Source organism: Pygoscelis adeliae, unplaced genomic scaffold (assembly GCF_000699105.1).
Source record: "Pygoscelis adeliae isolate BGI_AS28 unplaced genomic scaffold, ASM69910v1 Scaffold122, whole genome shotgun sequence".
Taxonomy (NCBI): domain Eukaryota; kingdom Metazoa; phylum Chordata; class Aves; order Sphenisciformes; family Spheniscidae; genus Pygoscelis; species Pygoscelis adeliae.
The window spans coordinates 1,114,167-1,127,061 of record NW_008824358.1 but is presented as its reverse complement, the minus strand read 5'-3'; the positions used below and the strand labels follow the sequence as shown (position 1 = coordinate 1,127,061).

General features: G+C 39.2%; 1 protein-coding gene across 3 annotated transcripts in view; it reads left to right on the top strand.

Annotated features, from left to right (window-relative positions):
* Positions 1-12,516, top strand: part of SLX4IP (SLX4 interacting protein) — a 79,466-nt gene extending 66,950 nt beyond the window's left edge. For all 3 annotated transcript variants that reach the window (XM_009319564.1, XM_009319566.1, XM_009319567.1), the window contains 2 exons: positions 9,097-9,206; positions 10,718-12,516. In XM_009319564.1, the coding sequence (XP_009317839.1) occupies positions 9,097-9,206; positions 10,718-11,552 (945 nt within the window). In that variant the 3' untranslated portion in view covers positions 11,553-12,516. The remainder of the gene's footprint in view (positions 1-9,096; positions 9,207-10,717) is intronic.
* The last annotated feature ends 379 nt before the right edge of the window (positions 12,517-12,895 follow it).

Below are 12,895 nucleotides of genomic sequence, written 5' to 3'. Positions count from 1 at the left end.
AAGCGCTATGAAATACAGTTGCACAATTCACACTGTGTAAGTGCTAATCCTGGCATGGAACTGTGTGTGTGTGTGTATATATACAATACTACAGTGAAACTGCTGTAATGGTGGGCTACTACTGAAAGATCAGTGCACATCCCCTCTAGTTCCAGCTTACATATTCCTTTCCTTTCTGGTTACAATGGACCAAGTGATTCTTCAGTCGAGAATGAATTAGTTCATTGACTTGATCCAGCAGAAAAATTTGTGAAGTTTCTCTTTTTTAGTGGAGGATTAGTTTTCCGTCATGTCAGTTCACTGAACCAACTCATCCTGTACCCACACAGTTGCCAGTTGTGACACAAAACATGTTGCAGGAGCACGCAGCCAGGATTTGGATGAAGAGAGCAGGACTACCCCTTTAGGTAGCAGCTGATAGTTACCCCGCTTTGGAGGTAACGTCCAAAACACACATTAGTGTTACATTTGTTGTAATACTTGTCTTGTTGATGGTTTTCGATTTCATTATCCTTTTTTAAATTTCATAAAATCAAGTTTTCATGTGTTTTCAGATACTATGCTTAATTCTTTTCAGTCATTATAGGAAACGTAGCTAGAGGAAAACAATATTAACCTGCAGTTTGGTAACTCTGTGAACAGGGTTCACTACCTTTTTCAAAAAGGTAGAGAGGGGAAACTGCAGACTAATGAACTTTATCCAAATGCCACATAGTGGAACAGGTAGAGTTGCTTTTCTCTTCGGTGAGTTTTCACTTTTGACACTTCAAGCTTCTGACGCTTTTTTCTACTCATCCTTCATATTCTGCTCATGCTGATGCAAGACTGATGATACTGAAACGTGCAGTCCCTCCTGCCTTCTCTTACCGATGCATTCTTGTCCTCAGTGTCTGTCAGTACCGACATGTGTGGGGAGCTGGGTTGATTCATTGATCCCTCTGAAAACAAGGGGGGGTTTTTTGCTTTGGGTTTTTTTGTTGCTTGCATGCTTAGCTTTAAGCTGGATCACTTTGGTCAGACTCTCACAGCATGGCTGCATGACTGCTAGTGTTGATACAGAGACTTGGCAGGACCATGTGTTGAGTAAGGGTGAGACTTCCCTTTCAGTGTTAGGATAGCTTTAAATTAGCTTGAATCATAAGACTGCTCTCTCTGAGAAACTACATCACATAGTAATGATACTAACGTCTTTGACTTGGTCATAAAGAAGGCGGCTATGGCAGTTTTACAATATTCCCTTTTGTCCCAGCTGCCTGCCTCTTCTCCTTGGAGATTACCACTCCTACAGCAGAGTTTGCCAAAAGGGCTGTGTGCCTGCATCTCATCTTGCTGCATATCACAGTCTTGTGGATTCATGCAAACCAAACTTCCCTGGTTTTTAAGCTAGTGCATTGAATTGCGGGTGGGAGCAGCTGGGGCGTGTGTGTGTGCTCCCTTCTGCCAACCCTGCAGTGGGGGTAGGAACCTCCTGCAAAAGGGGAGGGAGGATACCTGAGAGCGGTAACGCTGTGAATTGCTTCAGTGAGATTTGTCTGAACTTGTCTTAGTTTCTTCTTAGAGCTTACAAACGGACTGATTTATTTTCCGCATGGCAAAAGTCTAATAGCTGTCTGCTGTTTGTTATATTAATGATCCAGAGAAGTGGACAAATGATGAGATGAAATCTGACGCAATTATTTCAATTAGTCAAGACTGGAGAAGGCTGTGGAGAATTTCAGAGAAACCTCACAGAGATGGGTAGAAGGGCATTAGGACTGTAAATGAAAATCACCTGTTGATAAATGCACAGTATTTTTACTGAAAAGAGCAATTACAGTGTTCATGCATACCGCTGAGTGAATTAAGTGTACAATTTCTGGAAAAAGGCCAAGATATTGCTACAAGGAACTGATTTGAAAATCTTTGTTCGGTAGCGTTACTTATTTGAAAAGCAGACAGAATATTAGAGTATATAGGGAACGAAGTAAAAGGTAATACTTAAATTGTCTTAAAGCTAATAAGTAGGTTGAATACATCCTTAGTAAAAGATTATGCACCTCTCATTGTGCAAAATCCAGGTGAAGGATAGCAGAAATACAAAAGGTCCTGTAGCTGGACTATAAATGGTTAAGCACATAAAATGATTTCCATATGAAGCAATCTTCAAAAAGTAGGGGCAAATTGAGTAATCTTTTACTGATTTTGGTAGTTGCTTCTTATATGAGTGCTCCCGTTGATTTAAATGTAACTACTTAGCAGTGTTCACAAGATCTCATTTGTCAAAGCCTTGTGGTTATTTAAGATGATATCATCTGTCATCATCCTTTCACCTCCCTCATTTTCCTCTCTCCTCTCACTCTCTTGCTGTCACAGTTTATGCTGGTGGTTAATGCGAATTCGAGCTAAGATTCTGGACTTTGGACGGAATGATGTTCTTTCCTCTCTGCAGACTTTGGGAGAACGGGCACCTCCAGCAAAGCTGCAGGGTGGAAGGCTGGCAGTGATAATGTTTAAAGCTACAGCGAGCTAAAGGGTTTATTTAGCTACTGTGCATCTGCGAGATTTTGATGACTCTAGGACGTAAAAAGTTTTAAATTACTTTAAGTTTTGATAATAATTCTCTGTATTCCTGTTGGGCACAGAATATTTGACGGATTTTTTTTTTTTTAATTGTTTTAAAGAGCAATCCATTCCTCAGCCTTCAGCAGAAATCTGTTACGACTAATGGGAATTTCATAACTTGACTGAACAGTAAGCTGAAATATATGATGGTAAAGTTCACGGAAGGATTTTTGAGCAATTTGTAATGATTTGAAATTATTTGGAGGGACAGATCCACAGTGTGAGCTCGGAAATTTTGGGGGCTTTGGGGGTGGCGGTGGTAGTGTTTGTTTTGGAGACTAAGCTAAAACATTGACTAAATTGTTGAACAGTAATTATCTCCTGGGCTGTGCAGTTCTGCCTATTTTACATATTTTGCTTTTGTATAACCAGCAGGATCAAGAGTTTTAGTTATTCTTTCCAAGATCTCCTACAGTTGTTAAACACTATTGTAATTGTATAAAGAGAACAGTTGTTTTTTAAAATTGATTTATTCTTTTCCAGATTTTTTTTCTGTAAGAATTGAAGTTTTAAGTATATGAATCATGTGGTTCTATACGTCATGTACTCTAAGTAGTATTCTGTTATATAACCCATGGTATATCTGGAAGGATAAATACAAAGTTTACTTTAGTATTACTGATAGGTGTTTAGACATCGGTACTGGTTGACTCTGACATCCATTTAGATTTGGTAGGCAGATAGAGGATCCTCATGTCAGACTGTTAAAAGCTGTAGTACAGGATTACAGGAAAGCCTTGCTTTCTCAGGTACTCATGTGACAATTGAGTAGTAGATTCCTTCCCTCATGGTTTGTAAGTTGGGGGAAGAGGTCGAGCTCCACATAAAATTGTTATCTTCTTATTTTATAACAAAAGTCTTCGAAGTATAGAACATACATATCTTGCATGCATGACCTCTTTCATGACTACTGGAGGCAGGAGCCTTAAAATTGATGGGAAAGGCTAGCTAAAGCTGCATGCTTTTAAGACATTGGTTTTCTTAAAAAAAAAAAAAAAATTCAGCATTAATATCTTTACATTTTTCTTCAGTGTCATTGAGAGAAGTTATTTCGGTTGAAAAGCTGTTGTCTTTTCCTCCGTTTCTTATCAGTGGACACTTTCTCTGAAGATAGAATCTGAGTCGTGTAGCATCAGTATATAAAATCAGAATGATTAATAGCTCAATTACTTAACATCAATTTTAACGCTTTTTGCCTTCAAGCAAATACACAGAGCATGTATCACATGCTTCTCAGTATGTAAATAAATCGTTTGTTTCTGGAGCACCTTCTGCGGCTTTAGAAAGTGTTATGTATGTTCTTGCTATCTGTGTTACAGATGTGTATCAATTTATACAAAGACCCCCCCACAACTTTAGTTTTTTTATGAAGTATCGCATTTTATTTGTTTTATGCCATTTACAGCTTATTAGGAATTTTTCTATTTTCTATTATCTGGCAAGCGTTCAAATGCAAATCTAGAGAACTCTGAATTTCCTACCTTCAGAGTAGTCTGGGATTCCTGCTATATGCACAACATGATTAAAATCCAGACAAAAGACTTCAAAAGCAAGAGGGCATTTTCCTCATAGAAGTCATATGCTTTAAGCTAATTTGATGATGCTTTGGGGACCTTTGGGGTGTTTGGAATTGCCAGGATTTATGTATTGAGTGAGAAACCCAGGTTCACACCTTGCGTTTTGAGAAAGTGGAACGTGCATCACAGGGGCTTGTAACAGATTGGGCCAACTCTTGGACTAAATAGTACAGACCACGGGGACTCTTGACAAGCAAAAACTTAATAGTTAAGATCCATGGTGTCAAATCAAAATGAAGTTTGGTAGTAGATAATGAAGACTGTACTGATCCAGGAGTTAGATTTTGCTTTCTGTGCTAGGCCACGGGTAGGTTATACAGCTCTGCTCCTCACCGGAGAGACGCAGTTTTCTCTGGCTGTTTCTTCAGTTTCAATCTTGAAAAGAATGTATTTTTTAAAACCACCAGCATTCCTTAAAAATACTTATTTCAAATGAAAAATCAGTACTCCCACGTGTAACATGGAATGATCCTTAATGTTTTTTACTGGAACTTACTGACATACAGAGCAGGACAGTCCATTTTAAAACGTAGAGCAATATTCTGCATGTCCAATCAAGGAACCGTATTTCAGGTTGAGAATAATATCCATTTCTGTACTTGGAGAACTTCTACGAATGTTTTGTGATGTAGTAGGAGTTCATAGGTAGAATTGCTAGGACAGATGCATCACGACATTGGAACTGCTGAAAAATTTGCATCGTGAAATTGTGGGAAGCTTTTCCTTCATGTGGGATGGGAGAGGGCAGAAGACTAGACCCGAAGTCCTATCTTTGTTCATTTTCTGTCAGTTAGATTATAGTACCTGATTCATCCTTCACTGACAAGCCTCCTCACTTGCTTTAGGAGCCCTTTTCTGTTTATCAGATTGGAAAGAGTCCTGTCTTGGACTGTAATCTGTTAGGACAGTTCTGAAAGCTAAAGGTTATCTTAGATGGTTGAGCTCATGATACTGCTTAGAGTGACACTAAGACAAATCATGCAACTGCAAGCTCACATAAAGCTCCCCTGAATAAGTGTTTCGGTCTGATTCATTTTACTAATATTAATTTTATTCACTTGTGTGTGCCTAGGATAAAACTTTATTTCATTGCTTGGTCAACGTTATTATATTCAGAGTCCCCTCCCGTATGCTGCTCTGATAATAAATTTAACTTATTGGACCCATTGATGTTTTCTGTTAAGTATTTTTGATGAGCAAGTTGAGCCACACTGATAAATGCAATTCAGAAACAATGTGTGTTTTTAATTGTGTGGTTTTTGTTAACCAGACACAAAATTTAATTATCCCTTAGTGTTACTTTATTGGTACATAAGCCTGTGCAACTGTTATGCTGAGCATAGTAAGAGACAACTAGAAAGTATGAAACCAAACGAGAGGCGGGAAGTGGGGCAGCGTTGTTCACTTTGGAAATTTTTCTTTCAGCCCAGCATCCCAAACTCTAGACTGGGCGGGGGGAATCAATATTTGTATGACTATTATTGTCAGGCTGAAAAGGCCAAACCTTTCACTCTTCTTCAGGATAATGCGCTGTAAGGATTCTTCACAAGTGCAGATCCATGAGTAGTTCTTTTACAGGTATTTAATGCTGTATTGCTGAATTCAGCTGTCCTGGAGAGAGCTGCAGATGGCAGTCACCACTTTTACATTTTTGAGGGTTTCTTTTTCATTTTGAGTGAGATAGTAAGTTGAGTAAGAGAGTAGAAGAATGAATTTTCAATTTGATAAGCCTTAAAGCAAGTATATTGCGTGCCTAACAGTCATGTTTCTCTGTAGGTCTTTATAATAGAGTTTTTTTCCCAGACACCTCTTTGGAAAAATACTAAGGATCTTAAAATCAGATTTTGAGAGGCCAGTATTATGAGCAGGTAGGGTAGTAAGACTTTGTAAGCTTCGTTTCTGCAGGCCCTTCTTTGCCGAGTTTTAGTGACAAAAAGGAGTGAGCTTACCCTAGGATTTTAAGAGCACGTATTTCTAATAGAACTTGGCAGTTCAAGGGCTAAAGAAGCATTTTAATCTTTTGTGCCCACCCAGTCTCTATACAAATGTAAATATGTCTGTCTTTAACAATTTGCCAGGAAATGTGGTTTTAATTTGTTAGCAGCAATCCCACTCCCTGCAGCTCTTTCAGAGTCAAGTCACAAGTCTGGCGGTGCTTTGACGTTTTTCTCTGTCATGGTGTCATTGTTTATATGATGTCTGTTTCTGCTGTCCTCCTTTTTATGCCTGGAATATTTTTCTTTAATTATTTCACTGCCTAAAAGGAATTTGGGATTACTAGACAGGATGAGAACAGATTAGCTTTTTTTCTTTCTTTAACAAGTCGTGAAGTTCCCATAGGAAATAAATAGTATTCCCAAAACACACAGTGTTTTTTATTTTTTTTAATTAACTAAAATTATTAAGTCTAATAAAGAAAATAAAGGAAGTAGCACCAATAATGGCTGAGTGTCTTAGGAGTATATGGAGTGCCCATTGTTGTTATTTATGACTCTCTTTGCCTTCTATTGTGGACTTATTCCAGCCTTAGGGAGTTTACATCACTCCTAATAGCAAAAGGCTCTCTGGTTCCCACAGAGTTTTTCAAAGACTGACTCATATGCCTTATGTTAATTGTTCAGCTCTCAAAATACAGCACTTAGAGGGTGTGGTTCCAAGGGGAAAATCTACTGTACTTAGAGGGCATGTTCAGAAGTGTTTCTCATATAAATCATTTTGATTTTTAATTTTTTTAACGCCTTAACCCTTTTCTGTCGCTACTTTATGTGATAAGTTATTTGAAAACAAAATAAAAGGCTGATGATGGCGTAGTGAGGCAATGTGTTAGCCCTTCAGCTCTGGACCATTAACCTCCAGTCTGACTCAACTCACAAGTGAGATGGCTTCGTCATCTTTGCCTCTCTCCAGGGTCTGCTCTTCACACCCTGGCATGACGGTACACTCCAGGCAACGATCACGCACTGTGCATAATGGGATGCAAGTTAGAACTGAGGTTTATTGCTTATCTGCAGTAGTGAGTACATGTGGACAGGAACCGTTCCCAGTCCTCCTCTGGATTTTGTACAAAGTGCTACTTTCCACCCATTGTTTACCACATTTACAAGAACTGCCTTTAGCAGACTGGTGATCCTGTCTCAGTGTGCCATGTTGATGTCCTCAGCTGAGGACTGAAGAAGATTTAATAGAATTAGCCTTACCATAAAGCAGAATAAGGAAAGTTCAAATGCTTCTGCTTGTGCTTCTGTTCTCTGGCTAAGTAAGAGTGCTCTCCAGCTCCTTTGATGCAGAATGATTGTGCAAGGTCCTTCAGTCTGAGCTGTGTGAACGTTACTGGAAATCAGAATAGTTTCTACAGACTTTACAGTTAAGAGTCTGTGTCTCCTCTTAAAATGAGCAGAGCTCTTCAGTATCGTAATAAAATTCCCTTTTTTAATAGCTTACAGAATATGAAAAGGTATTTAGTCAAATTAGGGGAGTCCATACCTCTAACAGAATAGAAGCAGCAATTAATCCCTCAGATTAAACTAGTTAGGCTTGATTTCTGAGGTTGAAATCGCATTGCATGTATGTCCCATATGTTTTCTGCCTGCTGTGAACACACACTAATGTGTGGCACCATTAGTGGGCAGAACTTCATGCATCTATCAATCCACACAAACACGTTTGCGTGGTTTGCCTCTGAAAGGAAGGCTCAAAACAGCTGTAGTTTTTTAAACTCGAAATGGCTTTATTTCTTTGCCTGACTGCCCTCTTTCTGCTTACAAAACAGGAAGTTGTTTTCACTGGCTTATTCTTCTGGAAAGAGCAGTGAGGTTTACCCTCTCCTTTAAAATAGAAATAAAAATACAAATGGGCAGGGCTTAATCCCCTGTAAGTGACAGGTTCCTGCGGGGCGTTCCAGGCAGCAGTCATGTACACGCTTCGGCCTTGCAGTCTTTCTCTACTTTCTTCGGTTCTTCCGTCCCGCCCGGCTCCAGTGTGCTAGCTTCACAGTGCGGAGCAAGAAACGGTGTAAATAAGCGCTCCCTACATTTGACGAGCCCCAATCAGAAGTTGCATCATGCAGGCTGATGAAGAAAAGTGCTATCAAAGAAAAGGAGATGCACAAAGGCCTCTTCTCTTCTTGACTTTGCCACATTTTTTTCTCTCCTCTCCATAGCCTCAGAGATAATACTTTTTTGAAGTATGTGGTAAATAGTGAAGTCAGCAAATGGCCCCTGTCTCATTGAGATTGTTTCATTGTGAAAGGAAATGCTCACAGCTTGAAGAAAAAGAGCATTTTCCTTCCCTCCCTCTCGCCCCAATCTCGTATTATATAAAACCATGGTGCTGCTGTTAGCTGAGACCAGAAAGAATTCCCCTGTTGTCCTGTAGTAGCCAACCACTACAAGCTGTGAGCGTTTGAATGTTAGTATTAAAAGTTTTAACCCTTGCCTTCTTAAATGAGCAAATAACACTCTGTATATTTTTTTGTAAGTATGGAAAATTATGGGGATTCTTCTGAGAATAAGTGTATAGACCACTGCGCCAGTCAGTCTCTTCAGAAAAAAAACAGACAAACATGCTCCTGTCTGCAAGAGAGATTCCTGGCATTTGTCACAGTTTGAGCCACAAAGATGTCAAATATTTGCCAACAGTTTCCTCAGACAGTTTGGAAAGCTACATCCTTTACATTACAGTCTTGTTTGTTTGCGGTATATTTTAGCGTATGAAATATGTTTGTTGGGAGTCTGAAAGGGGAGGGCACTGGCTAGACTCCCAAATATTAAAAGATTAAAAATAATTCTGTTTCTCTTAGACTGCTCAGATCAAAATAATAAAGAACATCTGTAAGTCTTAGTATTAGAAATGGAGTTTTGCGTTGAAGAATCATAGCTTGATATGTCACGTTTTAAACCTGTGTTTTCTTTTGGAGCAGAAGGAAGAACTTTCCAGTGGGACGTCTGAATATTTTACTGAATCTGCGGAGAACAAGAAGCTTAAGATAAGTCTGAACGAACAGATAAAGCAAGACATCTTGAAAGAAATGTACGTCACTATTCTTTCGAAGGTGTTAAATTTATAATCTGGTAAAATTTGGGTAAATAGAATCTAGCCGATGTAATAAAATTTCAAATAATATAAACTCCTTTACAAAAGATTGTTTTAAATTACTAAGCGACTACTAGTCTAGTGTGGATAAGCACATAAAATGATCGTTGTTGTTTTGTACGGCATGAAAAAAGCTATTACAGCCCACATAGATATCTCACATAGCGCTAGGCAGAATCAAAACAGGGTGTTTTTCCCTTGAATGAAGCTCTGAGCCAAAATAAATATGTGATGTTTGAATCTGGTGAAAAACACTTTGCAAATCTATTTTTTTGTTCATTTTGAGAGTCTGCAGCGTACCACGATGTTAGTTCTGGATCTTTGGTCACAATTAAAGAGTGTCCCTGGTGTAGCGGATGGGGAGGGTTGGTTGGTCAGCTGAACGTTTTACTGCTCCTCTGCTGTAACCCGGATGCCATTCTTACTTGCGCAAGCTGCCAGTAGCCCCAAATCAACTGTGGAATCGGGGATTTGCTGTGAACACCGGCAACTTTTCTTTTTACCCTTGTTATCTCATCTGTGTTGTCTTTAGAAATGAGATTAGATTTGGAGGTGTGCCAGCTCTACCTATTTTGGAAGAGTCCTCTTTCCGAAGAGTTAGATATGCCGACCTGGGAACTGCTCGGCATCAGCAGAGCAGGAGAAAGCGGTCCCAGCATGGGGCGGTCTATAGTAATATCTTTAGACTCAAAATCTTACACAGGCAGCTTCAGTACTTGTGCACAAAGTTCATCTTACGGCCTATGTGAAATCTAGATTTGTAGGTAACACGCTGCCGAGGAGTGTTTATGTACTGACACTCCGTCAGGTCCCTTGTGATCCCATTTTCCTGTGTAATTCCTTTTAGAATATCATCTACTTGCATTACCTAAGTCCTTCCCAGATGAACGGGCTTGATACTAGACGAGCAGTGGTTAACTTTAAAGTCATGCTTTGAAATGTCCTGGGAAAAATTCCAGAGGAACATTCTAAAATAGAGATTAGAAGCTCTCACAGAGAGACGCGCACACTGCCGCTCCCTGCCTGCCCCCTCTATTCTTTAGATATACGTTATGCATGTGAATATATGGGAATGGTTTGAAATAATTTAGGCACTTATGAAATACTATTTTATCTAGCCAGTTTGGGAAGGAATTCAATATACTTATGCCGCGTTGACCTTTAACATCTGTAATGAATCCAGTTCTGCCTCTTGGAATAGAATGTGAACTCCTTCATGGCTTAGTCATTAATAAATAGGGTTCCCCTAGTGCAGTGGAAAATCAGATGCATAACACTTGATATTATCCACACTAGACAAACATTGCTGCTTGTCAAGATGATATACAGGGTTTTTTTCCACATTCAGTCTGGGTTGCCCTAGTGGTGTTTCAGAGTTTGTAAGAAGGGCAGATTGAGGCAGTGAAGGTTCTTTTTTAATTTAAAAACAAAATTCCTTTTTATTGCAGTGTGAAAAGGACAAAACCAAGGAAGAGTAGCACAAGCAAACCTCAGATCAGCAAGGACTCCGAGAAGGTGTATCTTGGCTCAGTGGACTCACAGACAGGGAACAGAAAGAACGACCGTCAAACTTCTCTCAGTCCTCAATCTGAAGTGAAATGTCGGAGTGCAGGACTGCTGAAAGACTGCATAACTACAGCCGAGAGCAGCTTGGAGCTTCCTGTTTTAGAGCTGGAAAATTATGTTAATCAGAGACAGCCAGATGATGTTAGCAGCCAGCAAAAACCTCACTCCGTGGAGTGGTTGAAGGCGAGTCTTCTAAGCGAGAACCTTCCTTGTAGCTCTGAGTCAGCACTGCTAGGTCCAGAACAAAGTCAAAAAGCGACCAAAACACAGGCTCAACAGAAGAGCTGTGGTTCAGAAGAAAAGTTAGAGCATTTAAAAAAAGTATCCTCTGAAGGGGCTCCTTTAATTCCTAGCAATACAGAAATGAGTAAGTGTGATGATGATTGTTTAGGTCCGTTCCCGGAGGAGAAGACCCCACTTAATTCCCGGTTGTTTTCTAAACAAGACTTGACAAAGACTGCGTCTGGTGAGGAGTCGCTAACTTTGGGAAAAAACCTCTCCCGGCCTCTTTCCGCGAGGAACAATATAGTGCAGACAAACAAAAATGAGCCAAGCACAACCGCTGAAGAATTGCCTGTGATGCCGTCATCTTGTTTAGAACTGCAGCCTGTGTCTTCAGAGAAGCTTACCCAAAAAAGAAAGAAAGAGGTTGCAAATGGTCTCGGGAAGTTAAAACTGCGAAGGCTTAAGAAGTCAAAGTCTGAAATATTACCTTGATGGCAGGGGTGGACGGCCAAATTTGTGTTCGGAATGCATATGCAAAAAGTAGGAAGCGATTCAAAAGAATGAAAAATAATAAAAATACAAAGTCAAAATTAGATAAAACTTTTAAAGAAAACTTAGTTAATGAAGTATTTTAGTCCTTTGGAACTGTAATGAAGATAATTCTGTTAAGTCTTCAGGAATTAAACATAAATATTTTACAAACCAGCGTAGTATTTATAGAAAGAAAAATCTCTTGTAAAATAATATTTACTAAGCAAAATTTTAGATCTGTGTATGTTTTGGGACTGTTAAAAAGTCATATCAGCTGCTGGCGGCAACAGTTAAACCCACTTTTGTGATCTGTTAGCCGCCGCAGTTATTCAGTGTTGTGCTTGTTTCTGAACACATAGTTTATTTTAGTAAAAATTAATCCTTTCTCTGTGTTAGGAAGTTCATGGTTTATTCACATGATCTTTACAACAGTAAGGCGAATTGAGGTTATTTCAGATAAAGCTTTAACCAGGATTTAATGTAGCTGATAATAAATTAAGGCCCACCTTGTCAGTGGGGTTTCAAAATAGCCATAGTTTGTGCTTGTGCAGTTTTGATATGAACGCGTATTTCTAACCTGAATTGTGGATACAATCAATCATGCATTCAGTCTTTGGAAAAATGAAGATTGGTTTTATGTATGCGGTCACCTGGATGTGCAAACGTGGCTATTGGGAAATGTTCATACAGAAACATGCATACGCATCTTCGTGCATTCACGTTTCAAAATCAGGCCTTGTTTGTGTGCAAGGACTGTTTTTCTTGTGTTAGCGATACCCAAGTTATTTCTTCATTTAAGGTAGAGGTAATTTTTAATTGCATGGTGCTTTTTAATACTGCTTTTGTAACTTGTATGCTAATGCGCTAAGGAAATGTAACTTTTTAGTTCATGCTTATCTTTTTAAAATGTTTAAAATAAAATTATAAGCAATTTTCTTTCATCGTTCTCTCAAAATCAGTGTGACCACGGATATTTTACACGAAGCAATTTTGAAAAATCTTACTGGCGTATACTTACGACTGTGGATATCCTCATTTAGGTTAATAAGATGACTCGCATCCATACGCATTAGAGTTGGTAGCGTAATGCAGGTCCTTATGAGAGTTAGCAACTCGGCAGTTGACAGCAAGACGCTGTCGATTGAACAGCATCTTTCTGCTATGAACAACTTTGGCTTTTGCGATAAATCAACGAGATTCTGCATGCCTGCTAGAAGACGTTTTCGGTTTTTTTCTTTCAGCCTGTTCGCGTGATGTTTCTGACAGTGCTTTGCAGTAAGGTTGCTAATGCTTCTCAATCTTCA